This window comes from Pyrgilauda ruficollis, unplaced genomic scaffold, assembly GCF_017590135.1.
Source record: "Pyrgilauda ruficollis isolate IOZ18807 unplaced genomic scaffold, ASM1759013v1 scaffold53, whole genome shotgun sequence".
Classification (NCBI taxonomy): Eukaryota; Metazoa; Chordata; class Aves; order Passeriformes; family Passeridae; genus Pyrgilauda; species Pyrgilauda ruficollis.
The window spans coordinates 443,888-463,009 of NW_024526933.1; the positions used below are offsets into that span (position 1 = coordinate 443,888).

Here is a 19,122-nt window from a genome sequence, read left to right on the forward strand (position 1 = left end):
TTTCAATTTCATGTAACTTAATAAGGGAGGAAGAACATGTAGCTCTTGGCAAGCTATGGTTGAGCAATCAACATTCAGAGCTGACATCTAACTGTAAAAGGCCCCCATAATATGATCAGCTGAGGGCAGGTTTGTGATTGATTTGCAGCCCATTCCAAGCCCTTTTGTGTAGTATCCTATTCAGTAAAATACAGCATGCTTGTTGATGCTTAATTACTAAAGGAACAGGAATTGAAATTGGAATTTCAGCTATCAGATCTCTCATTTCCCTCGTAGCTGATATGGTAGATTATCAGATACTAAGTAAAGAAAAAAACCTAACGTAATATTTGTGGGGGGTTTTTCATCATTGAGGTTTTTTGCTACAGGCTGTACTTTGACCTCTGAATTACCAACGCTTTGTTACCTAAGAACAGATATTTGCTTTTTGGTAAGAGTATAATATCCTGGTATGGAGTATCATACATTTGTATATTTGATTTAACCATTTAAAAATTACACAAATTCATTCTATACTAGTGTATTTTGCAAAAGCATTCAATTTAATTTCCTCTCTTTCACCCCCAGGTAAGTCTGTGATACTGCAGATTCCCTTTAACAGTGTTAGGGAATAGAATATTCTTGCTTGTCTCATTTTTGAAGTACCTACATGTTAGTAGCTTTACAAAAATCCTAATTACCTTCCAGACAAGAAGCTCCTCTATGACACTTTAAAATGCAAAGCATATAAAAATTTTATGGTTAGAACTTGGGCAGCTTGGTTTTTCTTTGTTATTTTGTAACTGCCTGTAGTAGATGTGAGATGAGAGATGTGGGATAAATTGTCTCTGGTGACAAAAGAAGGGAAAGCTTATTACCCTGCTTCCCAACAAATAGCCTTGTGAAAAAATTGACTTTTTTAACACCCTTTTTTAATCTGTCATCTGCTGCATTACTATAGCATTTTAGTCTTGACTAGGACAGCGAGTTTATTTCTGTTCGAAATTATGTTGTTGTTGGGAACTCCAGTTAAATATAATTATCAGAACTAAGATCATGTTGACCTTCCTATCCAAATTTTATACGCGTTATCTAAATTCCTTTTCATTTGTTGGCATAATTTTTAAAGCATGTCATAGGCTTTTTGTGAGGTTTTGGCTTCTATTTTGGTCTTCTCTTAAGATATGAAACTGTTTTAGTATTGGTAGGCAGAATATAAACTTTTCAACCAACCGCAGTATTTGACAGCTTCTACACTCAGTCAACATTATTATTATTGCACGACTGTAAAACTAACATTCTGGCAAAAGCAATTGGAAATTATTTCCTTTTGTTTAGCTTCTGATTTTGTTGTAGCCCAGTAAAAGGAGACTGGTGATACAATAAAAGTTATTTCTTTCTACAAATGACAAGCACAACAAAAAAAAGATTCAAATATTAATGCGTAATTAAATATCCACCTTTAATTATTAACAGTTTCACTACCACCTACTTTTTTAATAACAAAGATCAATATTCTATAAATAGTAGTTTTCAGTGTGAAGAAATCTTTACTGTACTACATCTTCATTCCCCTGTATAAGTAGACAGAATTTCCTCATAAGGACTGAAACCTGCAAACCCAAGAAAATAAAGTGTTATGATGTAGGCAAAAGTGTAATATACATAATGTCTCAGTTAGAAGTTTAAAGCTCTAAATCCACACCTCTTAGAGGCAGAGAGTGAGTTTTTATTCTTGGACAGCTTTTAATCAATTTGGCTTCAATCCTTGACTAAATCTCTTTGGACTACCCAGGAGTAAACAGAATCGAGTTCTTGAATTCATAAATCCACTTGCAATCCAGTTAGTAATGTACAATTTTTAGCCCCTTAAATTGCTGTATCAAATAAATAATATGCTTTTAGAATTTAAGGGATGTTAAGGGATCTGTGTATCTGTGTGTGTATATGTGTATATATGTGTGTATATGTGTGTATATATATATATATGCATGATTTTTGGATGGATTGAGTCAGCTTCTCTTTTTCTATTATACATGTGTATACATACATACACATATATATATATATGATGTGTTTATGTATATTTCTACATATAATATACATATATATAGATGTATGTATGTATACATATCTACATCTGTGATGTTTACTATCATAATCTACTTCTAAAAATGTTTTCAATATAGAGAGCTAAAACTTCAACTCAAAGCAGTTTGCAGTTCCATAACATTTTACACATTAAAAAAAATGCAGAGAGAACAGTATGATTTTTTAATTGAATATCTATCTAGCAAATCGTTGATATCCTATAATCCAGGATAATGTTTCAGGATATAGAGTTAGTTACGCTGCTATATGAACATTTTTCCATAAAGAGCAGAATCACAACAATAATGCTGTTGGACCTTAGCTTGCAGTTGGAAATAAATAATTGTATAAACGTAGATTTAAAGGAAGAAAAATATTGTCTGGCCACATCCTATTATTATCTATATTTTTGCCTTTTATTTTGTCTTAAATGAGTTTGTTAATTTTATTAATTAACATTTTATCTACCTGTGTGTTGTGAGAAGTTGAAAATAATTGGCAAGTAAGTGATTTTTTTACCTAAAAATACAATAATTTGATTCGTAATTCCTGATGACAGATAAACTTACAGTTCATCAGGATCATGCTAAAGAAGTCTCAGTTCACAAAGCGAATTCTTAAGGGCAAGAAAAAACAATATAAACATTAGTGAGTTGCACTGGATTACATTAATTTTCATTTTGACTGTTACTTAAATTCTCTGCAATATTTTAAGTATTATAACGCTTACGAAGAAAAAAGCAAAGTTGGATCATGGTAACCTGCAGAAGTTGCACTGTTCAATCCATCAAGGTTTTTACCAGTAATATTGTTTTCTGCAAACTGTAGAAACTTTTCTACACAGCCACAACTATGATTTATTTATCATTACATATATTATGTAGTCTGATTCCAGTAGCTGTCCATAATGGCTGTCATTAAAAGTAAAAAGCTGTGATGACCTTTAAAGATGGGACCTGAATATGCATAAATAGACATTTTTTAGTCTGAGAAAAGTTTTTAAGTTAAACATAATTTTAGAAGTAATACAGCTTAGTTGTACATTAGTTATACATCAGTTGTCTTAAATCTGATGCAAATAAATCCCTGAATTAGTCATTTGTCTGTCAAGATTGGCTGATTTAGTTCCATAAACATTATAATGCCATTTTTGAAAATCACAACTGAGGACTAATATTGTCATAATACTCTGGAAAAAAAAAAAAAAAAAAAAAGATCCAGAGTGCTGAAAAATGAAGTTTCCCGAACGACAAAAGCTTAAGTGAATGGAACTGCAGTTTTTCTTCATGGTTAGGTAACTCAATTAATAATTTATTTCCTCCAATATTGTAACAATAATAACAATTGGAACAATAATAAAGCTCTGTTCTTAATAGTGTACCACCTACAATTTAAACATTTAACCAACAAAAATGTTACGTCCTTGATATTCAAGCCAGATGTGATTATATTTCTTAATCATGAAATTCCATTAGTCTAGTACAATTCCATTTTCCCTGTTACTTTTTCTAGTCATCATTGTTATCTCTCAGGCTTTATGCCAGTAAAACTGAGTCAGAAGTTAATGCTGAATAAAAAGGTTGAAACCTCAAACTCTAAATATTCAAATCTCTTCTTATTCGTGAGCCTTCTTTCCAAATTATGTGGGGAAATAATGAGATCATAATGCATGAACTCTGAAAAACACAGATGTTACACAAATACACAAAACCAGAAATTGACTTGGATTTGAAGAGAAGCAGTATATCTTCTTTTTTTTTAACTTCTTTTTAAAGAATAGGAATCTTACACCATGGAAAGTAAATGATTGGTCAAATCTTGACTTTCCAAAAGCTCCATAATAAATTTCTCTAGCAACATTTTATTATTCAGGTCGTTATAGAAAATATTATTGGAAACTAAATACAGAATTTAGGGAAAGTTATACTAACTTCCCAGCTGAGTATCTGGCATAGTCTCTCATCTATAGATACCAGTTAATGAAGTGCTAAGTGTCATGTGACATATATTTACAAGTTAATTATTTGTATTGTAACAAAATGCTGTGAGTAATGACTAGAACACCAAATTAGGAAAATACTGTGTATGTAGGGGATAATGCATGTACCAGTTTTACCTCATTCTTTTATGTTCTTGTCAGGTCAAGTTGCTCAAAAATTTACAGAAGTGGAACTGCACATGTACATGCATACTGTTATAATTGTACCTTACATAAAGCCAAAATGTAATCAGACTAGACATTTCAGTTGACTTATAGAGTATCTGTCATTCCACTGCAGAATATTCATGTTCATGTGCACGTAAGCACAAACAGACTTTAAAGACAAAAAGGCTGACACTGCACTTGTTTTTTTTTTTTTTTAAATCACATTATCTTTGTGCATGTCAGATACATATGCAGGCTCATAACCAGCTGGAGCTGGCCAGTGTCTGTCTGATGCTAGTTGTAGTAATTTGCACTCACAATAAAGGAAATAAAATAGAGCTTTTCTGTTTTAAATATGTATACTTAGAGTATTTTTGCTTGGAAACCAGGGGTGTCAATATTTTTTCTGTTTGCTTTGCTGTACTGAAAGCGTAATGTGTACTGAAACATGTGGCAGAGACAGTGAATCAGCATTTTGAAGGCTGAAATAGAGTTTCCAGAAGTACCAAAGTGGATTATTGAGGATTGAGATTAAAGTAGTGATAAAAATGACAAGCACAAAAATGTTCGTCTGCTCAAAGGTACTGTCCTCATTTTGTTGTAAAGTATACAAACATATCACTTTGCTAAGTAAAACTGGAGATGATACATCTAGTTATATATTAGAACTGGGTGATAAATGTCAGAGGGTTTAAGATTTTGATGGATAGTGTTTTTTAACTTGTTGCTGATCCTTTTACAGTTCACTGATACTGCTGTGCAACATTCTTCAAAGCAGTAGGCAAATCTTCAAGGAAAATACAGTAATAGCTGAAATACTCACCTACCAGGATTTTTTTGCAGTGAAGTTAAAAAAAAAAAAAAGTTATTTCATATCTATGTATGAATCTGTTCTTAATAAGTGTCACTATTTCCTATTAAAGTGGTGGATTTATATTTGAGAAGACAGGAACACCAATCACAAGTGAATGTTTGTATAACATTAAAATCCACGTGTTCCGTGGGGTCGGCGGTTGGAGACAAGGATGACACACACACACACACCAAGGCTCCATGGGACAAACAGCCTGTCTTATTGTTGAGAGCCTTCTTATACAGGGAGTTCAAAACTGCCATGTCTCTACAGCTCATTGGCCTGATCCTCACACAGCCCAGCTCCTGGCCAGGGAGATGCCTGCAGCGCAGGATGTTCGGAACCTGATGGGTGAAGGTCCCTGTCTATCAACCCAGGGCCCGATTTATGAAACCAGGCTGGGTTTCTTATTTATCAGTACAAGCCAGCTTGTACAGTAACATGTTTGGATCAGAAAAATACAATTTAGGTACATGTGTGTTTTGGTGTAACTTGCATCTGGAGATTGTAGCTGGTATTAGGAAGTTTAATTTAATTACCCAGGAAAACCTCATCAGAATGCTGTCATAGTGACAAATACTTAAAGTACTCAGTCTTCTTGTGTCATATATACTAAGACCAACTGATCAATGCAAAATGTTTTTTGCTTACTTTCATTTTCTTTGAATTCTGTGGCTGTAGTCAGTAAAATATTAGGCTGGCACACTAGCTTGAAGTGAACAGGAGTAAATGCTAAAAAAACAGGTTTAATTTGGTTTCAGATTTTGAGTTTGCATAGTTGTTTCATCCTGGAATTAATGAAAGCAAAACAACTAAGAAAGAAGAGTACTAAAATGTCTACAAGTGAATTAATTGCAGATGTTTAACTGTAAATAATCTTTCTCAATATAAAAATATTTTTAGCTGTGAAAACTAAGGCTAATTATCACTACTAGCTTTAAATTGCAAGACAGGAATGTAACATGTTAGGCAAGACCACTGAGCAAGGGAAACAAATACAGGTGGCTCAGTGAAAGCAGCTGTTCTGTAAAGAATATGTAAAAATTTATTAGCTTGAAAAAGTTATATAACTTTATAAAACTGTGATGAATGGTGTATTTGAGCTAGCAATAGGGTTTTTTTTGTTTCATTGTAACAAATATTTATACAATAAATACATATTTTCCATTTCCACACAATTAGTTTATATTTCCAGACACAATGCTGTATGTACAAGAAATTACATCAGTACAGAAATTTAAGTGAGAGTGTCGCTTAAACTCAGTGGTATAGTGGAAGGTGGTGGCAATGAACTTTCATTATTTTTGTTTACCCCATTAAATTTTCTGTTCATCATTATGAACAAAATGAACCAAAATGAACAAAATAAGTGCCTCAGGTAAAATGTACAGTGATGAGATGTAAGTGATCCTCACTTCACTGATGGAGAATATGAGAGAGAAGGTTAAATATCAGAAGTACTTCATGCAGAATAGGATTTACTAGTACAGCATCCTAAATATGGATATGACCAGAGGCTAGAGAAGAGAACAGCACTATTGCAAGAGTCCACTCTCCTAAGGAGGAGACAATCTGCCAGATTAAGTCCTGTTTTACATTCAGTATTGGAATATTGTCAGAATATGTGCCAAAAAGGTGTACAACTCCTATGTGAAATTCCTAGTTTGTAGTAAGGGAGATAGTTTGCTTATCATCAAGTAAAAGTGGATGGTAATAGCCAAGAATAATGTAAGTCTTGCAATGAACTGGCACATTTCCAAAACAGTTTTTTCTAAGAAACTTGGTAGACAACAAGTCTTTTTCTTCAGCACAAATCTCTCAGAATGACTTTTTTTTAGTACCTCTCTCCTGCTGGAGGAAGAAAGAACCACCTTTTTGGTATAGTGCTCAGAAGTGGCTCAGAGTGGCTCAGATTATATCCTACACAATTACAGCTTCTTTACCAATATAAAAGTTCTTTACTCAAACTTGGGCTTTCCCAAACTTTTCACACAAAAGATGTTTCCTACTATAGGGCAGTGATTCATAGCACTGTGTGGTATGCTAGTGATGAAAAATCTGAGCAAAATAGTGGCTTTGATAGGTCTTTGAACCATTGCCAGTATGCTTTCCTTTTGATAAACTATGTCAGTTTATCAAACTATCTCCTTTGATATATTTACATAATGATTAATTGAGGAGAAATGTCTTCAGAGCTTTCTGAAGAAACGTAAAGTGAGATTCACTGACTTGCTCACTCACCTAATTTACTGTTAATGCAGAAGGGGGAGTGAAATAAAGTTATCTACCTTCTTCTGTTTGAATGATTCAAAGTAGATCAAACTTTGTCACTATTAATACCATTTCCTAGTGCCTTTGTGTTGTGCTCATCCAAATTCATAATGCCTCTGAAACTCCTCTTGACATAGTAACTACTACTTGTCACAAATTATTACTAAAACCTAATATTCATTTTATAGTACCTGTCACAATTTTGAAAGTTAAGTTCCTTAAATATTAAATATTCTGACAATTGAAAAAAATAAACACAATTGCTCCTTCTCTTCTAAGATTGTACATGTTTTCTCACTTGATATTCAGTTCCAGAGTGTATTAAAATAAGGTTAGACCTTCCTACAAAATTAAGCTTACTCTACCTTTGAGGCCACTGAAGTAACTGCTACACCCACCTCCCTTAGAAAGTTCTCTCTGACTGAAGCATTAATATAGTTCTTTTTATGTTCTGTCTCAAAAGTAGATGAAATTTTTTTAGTAGTTTTGATTTCTATTGAGGCAGCTCTGCATGTGAAATACCCCTTAGAAAACATAACTTCCCCATATGGATAAGCCAAAACATACTTGTGTTGTCTGTACTTATTTCTGGAAATTACTCAGGTAGATTAATCTCATTCTTCAGATTTTAAGAGGGACGATTTCTTCATTCATTTCTTAACAGGAAAAGTAACACAAATTTCAGAATCAGATGCCATTCATGGGACTTTTCAGTCTTTATTCAAATAAATAGTATGTCTCATCATGATATATTCCTGTGAGTGAGAAGTTCTGATATCAGACCCTCAAAAATGTGTCTCTTAGTTATTCTCTCACAGTATTTTCTGAAATCTGGCCAAGAGCTTCCCTAACAATCCAGAAAATGATGGCTTATATGTTCAGAAAGAAGGGTAGTACTGAAGACCTTCAGAGTTTATATAGTGCGTCAGATTTCGTTTTGTTGTAATATACAGAGATAAGTACTGTTTTCCAAAAAGAGAACATAATTCAGGAGAAGGGGAGATCTTGTTTTTGAGTACTTGAAATATATCCAAGATTCCGTTCTGTTTCTGTACGGTTTTTTTTATATTGAGCTTAACTCATATCTATCAGTTTTGCAACACCAGAAGACAAGACCAGAAAACAGCTAAGAAGCTATACATGAAGCTGGATTATGTGCGAGTGTTTCTACATTTTCATAAGTTCATCTTAGTAGCTATGACAGCTTCAGCTAATATTTGGTTTCATGAATACAACTTACATTATTTAAACCATTCTAAAAGAGGACAATTGTGCAGACATTGAATGATTTCCTAAATCCAGTTATGGAAGGATATAAAACCGTGACTCTGAAGGACAGCCATGGAGTCTTTTTATACACTGGTAAAATGACAGGTAACACCTGATTTTAGTCTCCTTCATATCAGTAATGTCTCTTTCATGCAGAAAGTAACTGTGTACTAGAAGTATTAAGATTCCCCAACTATTCAAAGCCCCCTGTTCTAGTAATCTTTAAAGAGGTATTTCTGTGATCTTACACTTTGGTTGAATGTCCTCATCCTATCTTGCAAATCTTAAAATCAGAAGGAAAGAGACTGTGGAGATGAAAACACCAGTTGGTTAGAGTATGGTGCTAATAACAGCAAGGATCCAGATTTGATCCATTTATGGGCCATTCACTTAAGAGGTGGATTCGATGATCCTTGTGAGTCTTTTCCATTTGGAATATTTGGTGATTCTGTTTCCAAGGCTATGCATTTTGAGACCCGTTAGACATGGGTCTTTCATCAGGCAATAACAACTCTTTTTGAAAAGCTGCATTTTCCTGCCCTGAATGCTCTTTTGGTTTTTCAGGTGCTAAGATTTGTTGTTTTGTATGATAGTTTTTAATATAGATAATATGTGACTATGAGAAAGTCTTTTTAGTCCTGATAATAATCTCATAGAAAACAATAGAATGGAAGCTTCAGATAAAGTTTGTCAAGGAGCTTCTCCTGAGAAGTCACAAAGTTCAGAATGAAACACTTTGCTTTCTTAAGCCAAGTAAAATCCTTCTTAGAGAGGAGTCTAGGTGAGGCAGGATCCATCCTAGTCCCAGACTTAGTCAAAAGTTTATGTCTAATGGTTTATGTAGATGTAATTCAGCCTTTATGTAACTTTCTCCAACAGGATTAAGGACAGCAAACCAAACATATTTTTTATGAATAAAGTATGTTGTTTTTTTTGAAATTGATGATGATAATGATTATACAAAAAACTTTAATCAGAGTTACTTCCGGCAGAGTTTATTTATATTTACAACTTTTTTAAAGCAATATTGAAGTAATTATATTAAGACCAGAAAAATAATTATTAACAGGAGATTTATGTTACTCAACCATACCAATGACCCTGGACAGCTCTTTCATTCAGACTCCAGGAGTAGCCTTGAGGGGTTGTCCCCACTCAAGCGAGGAATCTCCACATGCACTCCTAGGAGTGTGTTGCAAGTCCCTGCTGTAACAAGAGGGACTTGTACTATGGGCTTTCATAGTATAAAGTGGTCGGCTGTTGTTCTTATGTTTGAAGACAGCTGTGTCAGCTCAGCAGCCTTTAGATAAATTATGACTATTATCACTTGCTGGTTCCTTTATAAGGATGTCTGTATGCTGCATCCTCACTGGTATGAGTTTGTGTAGGGGAATGTTGTTCTTCGTATCCTCAGAATATTTAGCTTTGGGATTGATGTGTCTTTAGTGTACTTTAACAGCAAAAAAGCCCCTCCTCTCCATATATAATCAGTAAGTTTGGCAGATATGGTAAAGTTCAGGCTGTTTTATCTTCACTTAGGCAGAGCATCATGCTACATATCAAAGGCAAAAGATGAATAGCTATCAAAAGTGTGGTTGAAAATTACTATGCAGAAATATTATGTGTGAAGCAGTGACTGCAGAACTAGGTTCTGATCTAGCTGTCCTTCTCAGGCTTCTTCAGTGTTTGTGGAAAAAAAAAAATCTGTGTCCTATATTTCTTATTCATAGCCCAAGGTTCCTCATCTCTTCTCAGGTTTACTTGCTTCAGTTTATCCCTGGTTTCAAATTTTGAGGCTTTTGTCTTTGTCTTTTATCACTGAAATATGGCTTAGAACAGCATTGCTGTGATAACTTTCCCGCAGCCTTTCTGAAAAATGAGCCAAATTGTGATTTATGCTCTTTGGCATCTTTGGCTATTTAGATTCTTCTTGATAATTACTTTCCTTGCATTTTGCTAGGCCATAAATGGGAATTTCTAACTGTAGGAGTTCTATATCTTGAATTGCCTCTTTCAAACATAGGAGAACTAAAATGAAAGGACTAGGGGTTTATCACAGCAGTGCTGTTACTCTACACACCTTTTTAAGGGGCCAAGAGGGTTGTCACCTGCTAGCAATGCATCAACATCATTTATCAGATATTGCCCCCCACTCTCCACTTCTATTATCTGTCAATAAACTTAAAGAAGAAAACCCTTGGACTGTTTATATAGGTATACACCTAGATTTTAATTCTCAGATTGTGAAAGAGGATACCATTCAGCTTAAGAAATTAAATAGTGTCATATTTTTGTATTTTAGAGGTTTTGAATGCTGTAAAGCAGTTCATTTTTCATCTCACTAAAACGTTAGAACACTCAGTTGTCAATTGCTTGCATGCAGAAAATCTGCTTTGTAATAAGTGCAGGCAAATTCATCCCTGCTGCAACTTTATTGGCTTGAAATTAAAATCAGCTTCTGTTAAATGATCCATATGGGAAATACACAGTTTGATTAATCAAAGGAAAGCATCCTTTCTGATATGTGTTAGTTTTAAACCTTAACTTTTGCTAATACAGTTCTTGCAATTATTGCAATTAAATATGCAAAAAAATAATGAAATTCAAGAGCGGTGTAAGTGCTGGTGCTGGCTAAATTGTCTAATGAACTGCGTGTGAAGAAGCAGATGTTATGGCATGTATGAGTGTGAACTGTTTTGTGGTTTACATACTCAGATATTTTCTGCCCTAGGTGTGAGATTTTTGACCATATCTTTAGTCATTTTGAGTTTTGTTCTTTTGTAGGTATTTGCTAATTTTGCTGAGTTTTTTTTTTTTTTTTCTATTTGCAATGTTAGTGATAATGATATTGTCATCCCAGTGAAGCTAACGAAATATGAAAGCAAAAGCTCTTTAAACACCTATCCTAGCAGACAGGAACCAGGGTAATGAAATAATACTCATTCAGTGTAGTGATTTGTTTATATTGATGGTCATGGGAGAGAGCAGAGGTTTTTTAACCTCCAAAAGCAAGAAAGGTAGATAATAAAATTTAAACTACATATGAAGAGCATAAAATTTGAATTCTAGAAATAGAATATCTAGAAGTATTTGAAGGAAAGCAAGTCTTCTGCTTGAATTTAGTGCATAAATTCAGAACAGATTTCAAGCTGCACTCTTGTTTATAGTTTGGCAGTTGTAGTGATGAAGAAATTGCTGACTGAACTGATGAATGTTGCCACCTTGTAAAACTCCCACAGAAGAGCACTGTGCATTGCTTGGAGTGAATGTGTGAGGAAACTCCAATATATTTCACTTAACTGACTTGAAAATAAATGTTATAACATTGTAGAAACAGAAATCAAGAATAATGGAATTTCACAGGCAAAATTTGAAATATGAAAGATGCATGATTGCTTAAATTTTAAATCTAGCACAAATTAGTCAGTTTTAATGCATTAAAAACATCAAAAACTTAGGAATCTTTCCAATAATTTAATAATCAATTTATTGATGAATATCACAGAAAATGAAGGAGGCTGTTTATCAATTAGTATGTATAAGTGACTGATGGAAACTCTGAACTTTGATTTAATTCTCCCAGTAACCATAGATCCTTCATTTACTATGAGCCATCAAGTAAAACTGGCAAGTTCATAGTAAAAGGGAATTGAAAGGCAACAATTCATGAGTTAAGAAAAGGAGTTAGTACTTCAGAAAAAATATTGCTAAATGTATTCAGTAAACTAATGTACTTTAAAAAATTACATCACGTGTACAAACATTTTACAAGCACTGGTATTTAAAACAATGTAATAGGAATTATAAGTGAAATGAAAAGATTTTATGTATTACCTGTGTGTTCAACTTGAAGTCAGCATGGTCTTCATAAAAAGAAGCTGTGTAATGCTTGGGGTTTTTAACAGAAATAAAGGATGAATTCTGCATGCTTGGGCAGCTTGAATGTAGATTTTTGGTATGTTGCATAAGACAGTAGAAATTAAAAAGGGTTAAAAGCCCCCTGAGATGAAGTTCAAATAAAGGAACTCTACGTACAGGTTTTCTCTCCTTTGAAAATTATTTTTCTGATTTGCTGTTAGTTTGCAACAAAAGGTGTTTCATCAGTCACTGTAAAACGTAGATTCAGATGTAATTGAAGAAAACATATGCTTTATATAAAAGGCACTGACAAAAGAAGAGAGAAGAGAAATAAGGTGGAAACTTCAAAGTCAATAATTCAGTAAGTTGAGAGATGACAAAATCATGTTCCTGTAAATCTTAGTCTATCCCTACATGTTCTTTCATTTTGGCACAGCCTTGTTTAATATAGATAGTATCTGCATTCCTGTGAGAAGCTGTTTAAGACCTCTCCAGATCTTCCCAGGAACACCCACACCATACAGCATGAATTCTGACAAACAAGATCCTTTTGACATCTGTTATGCAGCTAACTTCTGTGCATCACCGTGCCCAAATGTATTCTACAGCCAAAAGCGACTGCGGTTTGGTACCCACATTAATCTTGCTGCAAGGACAGGACACACTGTAAAGAATGCTGAGTCAGAAGCTAACATGCTCTGCTAGGGTTTCCTGCAGGACTGGGCAAACATTTCATATCTGTGACGTTTCAGGTGGCAGTCAGATGCTGGGAGAACACCTGGCTGCTGGACAGTCAGACAAAAAGAGCTCATGAAGAGCCTTTGACAGATGAAAGCATTGTGTGAACTAGTGTAGTGTTTTTTCAGGAAACGTTGCAGCTTCTTCCTGGTGGTCCAGACTGTGGCTTAATACAGGCTGTTGGAGATAACATCGTGGCTCAGTGGTTATTCTTTATGGGTCTTACGTTGTATTGTACAAGGCTAATAGATGACTTCTGGGACTGCATCTTTACTGTAATGCCTCAAATCAAACAGCCCTGACATTAGAACGCTGTGTATCTATGTCCCTTTCTTTTCTGCATGTAGTGCAGCATGGTGAGGGGGTATAGACTACATGGTGGCATGCCTTGCAAAAACTTCTGGAACACACAGTACTAAAGACAGGAGTGCTTACCTCAGGCTAGTGCCGAGTAGTACTGCCATAACAGACTGCTTTTCAGGCACTTTTTAAATATCCTTCTAATTTCCATTACTTCATTCTGAATAAAGTTCTGCAGTCACCAAGTGAACATGTTTTGCCTCGGAAGGAATTTACAAATTACATACTCAGCACAGTCTGCCAGACTACTCCTGTTGACTACAATTAAACCCTGCTTTTCAAGCGGACAGTTCAAAAATGTCACCAAACTTAGCATGGTGACATCTAATTCTAAGAAGGCTTTGGATAACACAGTGCAGCGGAATGTTGTGACTATATGTGTTCATGCATGAACGGAGGTTTTGGAAGTTAAGGTGGCAGTTAAGACTTATGTGGCATGTGTCACAGATACGGTATATGATGTGAATGTGGACCACTCTGCCTGTGGGTGCAAGGACCCTTGTTTAACTCCCATGACAACTGTTCACAAAGTTTTCTTGTTTGATGCCACAACACTGTTCTGCACAGACAGTGCAGATGAAAGATGAATTTGAAAGATGAATTTATGTGGTCATAAGGAAAAGCTTTGGAATCTGCTTGAGAGTAATTGAGGTGCAGCCACTGAAATCACATATTTACATAAAATTCAAAATACTGATTTAGATAAAGAGAGAAAAAAAATATACACAGTATTTAACGCCATAGTTTTAATTCTGTTACGTTTTAATTAGCTCTTAAATGTGTGGACAAAGGAAATGTTACATATATGGGACTTTCTGTTTTTCTCTCAGTTCTTTCTGTACAACAGAAGTCACTTTTTTTGCAATTTATGAATACCTGCATAATTTCTCACCATTTTATATTTAAGTGACAGTTTTGCAACCCTAAATAAAAATTCTTTTTTCTTTTTCTTTCTTAGAGGAAGTAATGTTAAGAACTTGGCTTGTGACTCTAAACAGAATTAAGCAATATGTAGTATTTAGCTATAAATTTTTCTACATCTTGAAGCCCATACAAGCATAAAATTGGATTGTAGCTAACTGATTGTTGTGGAAACTAGATATGTCTGTTCTGGTTCTGTGTATGCATGCTTTAAGAACTTTTCAAGGTGCCTCTTATATTGTGTTTTTCAGAGTTAGATCTAAATCTGTTCTTTAATAGATATTTTTTAATTTTTACCACACCATTCTCTCAGCATAAATCTCATTTTATCTCTCAGATAAAACTCAGCAGATGCTGTGTCTGAATGCTTGCATATTTTGCAATGTAGTTCCGTAAACCAGTGGTTTTTCCTATGAGATTGTTTGATACCTACCTTTGACCTTTTCCACCCAACTTTACAGGAAAACTAGCATGATCTGAGGAAAAAAAGCAAACAAAGGAAGACAAAGGAGCGCTGAATTGATTTAATTTCTTCCTTTTAATATCTTTCTGGTTAGTTAAAATACTGGAGGTGTAGCTCTACACTTTGGGCAGATATTTTTCTTTGCAGACAGGTGTGCCTGAACTTGAAACTGCATGTGTATATCTCATACTCTTTTATCATTTGCTTAAACATGTTTTAGTCATTTTAAAGAGCATGTGCCGTCTAAATTTGTCCTCTAAATATGCTTTATTGTTTCATATACACATTTGTACATCCAGGACTCACAGAACAGAATCATGCAGAATCTTTGAGGTTAGACCGAACCTCTGGAGATTTTCTAGTCTACATAAAATGAAATTTAGATGCATAAAATAAAATGACAAAATTCAGATTTTTTTACTTGAAGAGTCTGATTGGTAAAAATTACTCTGTAAAATTTATTGTAGAACTTCAAGACAGAGAAAAGAGTGTGAATCAATTCCTAATAATTTAGAATAGTTATATTTGGTTACAATATCTAGTAATCTAGTATACATTTTCAGAATACTTGCTAAATAATATCAAAATACTTTTGATTCAACTATATCTTGAATTAGAATCAGAGAATCTTTAAATCATTTGAGTTGAAAAGAACTCCTAACAATAATCTAGTTTGAAAATCCTATGTTGGAGATGGACCTTTTAATTAGATAACGTTGCTCAAATGAACTAATTTATTTTTGTATATACAAGTTTTGTGCTAACTTGCTTATTTTTAGGAATACTTTTCACTATTTTTCTTTCTTTTTAAGGTGCTGGTGGCTGGTCTCCACTTGTATCCAATAAATATCAATGGCTTCAGATTGATCTTGGTGAAAGAACTGAGGTTACTGCTGTTGCTACTCAAGGTGGTTATGGGAGCTCAGACTGGGTAACAAGCTACCTTCTGATGTTCAGTGACAGTGGACAGAATTGGAAGCAATATCGTCAAGAAGAAAGCATTTGGGTATGTTCTTTCAATAATGAAAATTACATTTCTGCAGAGACTTAAAGGCAACTTACTGTGCGTTGTTGCAAATCTAAGCAAAGCTGTAAAATATAAAGAACTACACTAAAAATGTTTAGATAATTAAATATACAAAGCAATTTAGCTCTTGAAAAGATGAAAGACAGTAAAAAGCAAATAATCATCAAAAACCTAGCCATAGAAGTACTCCATTAAGACACAAGGAGTTATTCTGAGGATTAAAAATGTACTACAAAATGTCTTTTGTCTTGCTATGTATGGCAAACTTCTTTTCACAAAAGTATTGATCCCAGTGCATGAAACTTGGCTTTTAGTTACGGTTAAAAAACAAAACAAAACAAAACACTTGTTTTATTTTTGTGCATTTTTTATGCATAAAAACATTTAAACATATTGTAAGAATAAAATGAAACAACCAAAGAAATTAAAATCTTAACAAGCAAATCCCAGTCTATTTTTACAAAATAAATAAATTAAGCAATATTTAAGTTTTGGTCATCAAATTCAGAGTCTAGTTTCTGATGCTGTAACCTGCTTATCTCTGACTACCTTTGTAAATATTAATGATAATTAATAAGCCATTAATAAGATCATAATTTTCCTTTTGCATGAATATAAATGAGAGCAAAGGGTACAAAACCTGAGAGATTATGTCCCAAGTCTACATGAAAAAGTGGATTATATAGTTTCAGAACAGGCTTGCATCTTTCCTTGATCCCCAGTAATTGGCAGCTTGGACTAGAGGAAGAATATTTAAACTTGTGTTATGTTATTGTATCCTGTCAAGTGAATTCTGTTCTCCATGCATAGAGCTGATTAATTTCTAAATTTTTCTAAGCCTTAGACTTCACTTATTTCTTGCTGCAGTTAAACATTATGTTAAAATGTATTTCATTTTATGCATTTTGATTTTGTTCAAATTCAAATTGTTCTTGTCACTCTTACTGTCAAAACCCATCTATGGTATAATGAGATTATGCAGTGTTTTACTTGTTGCATAATTATCCTGCTTTTAAAATTTGCTACATACCTCTGCTTCAGATTGTGTTTTCATAACAAAGAGAAATAAATGAGTTTCTAATCCATATGGCTGTAGGGAGTAAGAAAATCAATCAATTTTCCAAATGTTAAATGAGCATAAGCTGCTACAATATTGTCTTTGCTCATCTTAAGACAGACTGACAGAACATATCTGAGAGGTGGGGCAGCTTGATCTCTTCCGTGACGGCTCTTTTGAAATCCAATATTGGCATTGAAAACAGTGATGCAGATTGTTATTTCTTGAATATTGCCACCAGTAAAATATCAAATGAAAGTTAAGAAAAATAGCTAAATGCTGATGCAGACGTTGGATAAAGGGGGTTGTTAGATCTATAGGAGCTAAAAAGTGAAGCTTCAATTCCATCATCTCGAATTTAATAAAAAATTATTATTTTAATGATTGCAATGCAGATTGAAGGTATGGCTTGCAGGCAGTAATGAATAATTCAAGGATGCAAACCATCAGATTCAGGGCATTCTATTGATCTTTTTTATGTATCTTTATTTAGGAGTTCTGCTTCTAGGGGAATATATTTTCTCTTTTCTAAACTAATACACAGATCTAGTCTCAAGCTGAAACTCTTAAATCCCTATTTATTTTATAGATTTTCTCTGACTGTTTTCTCTTTATGCTAACTTCTTAAATGACATGTTCAAGTTCATTAAGGCAAGAACCTCCAACATTATTTTATAAAGTCTACTGTGTTACTGTGTTTTTTCTGTCCTATGTTTAACCGAGTCATTGGCCTGTTACAAGGCTACTGACCAGAAGTAACTTATAGGATTTTCTTAATACTTCTCTGTATTAGAATGATGGAAGTTGTCCAATTCTGAGGGTGCTGTGTTGAAATCTTCACTAGAAAAAAGAATTTTTACTTCATAATCACTTTTTGTAGACTTAAGTAGAGATAATTCTCTTGTCTGCAAATTCACTGCTTCCTACTTTCTATTTTTCTTTTCAGATGTTAGTTTTGAATTGTCTTTGTTTCCTTATGGCTTATCTTAAGGTTTTGAAACTCGTGTCACTGTGCAGCTATAACAGCTTTTTCATCCTCTGTAAAATTTTTATAACTGAGGTGAAAGAATATTATCTACATATCTGTGAATTATTTAGTTATCAAAACTCTCTTAATAGTCTGTGGAGTGGGTAGTTTTTTCCAGGCTGGCTCCTCTGACTATAGGTGACTTGCTTAGGTTGAAATGAACCATGTTTCACCTTCCCCTGCCTATAAAACAGTTCATTGTGTGTTTGTGCTGAATTTGGATTTAAAAATTCTGTTGTTAGGTGAGATTATCCTCTGTCCCTTCCCTGCTGCTAATTATTAAATATTTGTTTTCACTTTTCTGTATATTGGGAATTGGTTTAGAACGCATCATGGAGACTGTAATCTTTACTCCTGCAATACATTTTGCTCTCAGTGTTCTAGTTTTTCTGCAAATGTATGCCTTACTTGCTCTCTCATAACTGTAGGAAGTTTGTATTTTATGTGGATTTTATTTATTGCTTAAAATAATTTAATTACTAGAGGAGTATTTGAAAGACTAACTCCATTATAGTTAATTCCTAGGACTCCTGTCGCTACAGATAAAGTACTGTTAAGTATTTTTAGCTATATGTTCTACAATAGAATTTTTCTTATTTCAACCATACATTTTGATTTCTGTCCTCAGTGATATTACTGTCACTGTCTTTTTAAAGTGAGCTGTAAGTGTTTTCTGCACGGCTCTTGATATATATTATAAGATTTTTTCAGTCAGACCTTACTAGAATCAATATTTATATCTCTTTTAGTAATTGGTACAGTTCTGGTCAAGATAATTCCCAAGTGAAATAGTTGTTATTAGTGGTAAGAAACATGTTTTCACAGAAATAATTCCCTTTGATAATGATTAGTTGAATCTTGGAAAGAAATAAATTCAGCTCAATATTCTATTTTCTTTAATTTTACCATAAATATAGAAGTATTTGAACAACACATGTTGTGCCCTTTTATATTCTTCAATCTTTTTATTGTGTTCCTCTTCCTTAGGATAGTTTCATATGCAGTAAGTTCAAACTCCCAAGCCCAATCTTTTGCATTGTTTTTTTTTTTTTTTTTAACCTT

The 19,122-nt window shown here is 33.8% G+C and overlaps 1 protein-coding gene across 1 annotated transcript in view; it reads left to right on the plus strand.

The window, feature by feature from the left end:
* Positions 1 to 19,122, plus strand: part of LOC121360697 (contactin-associated protein-like 4) — a 201,163-nt gene that overhangs the window by 60,115 nt on the left and 121,926 nt on the right. Inside the window, exon 3 of the mRNA XM_041480742.1 lies at positions 15,762 to 15,955. Coding sequence (XP_041336676.1) covers positions 15,762 to 15,955 — 194 coding nt within the window. The remainder of the gene's footprint in view (positions 1 to 15,761; positions 15,956 to 19,122) is intronic.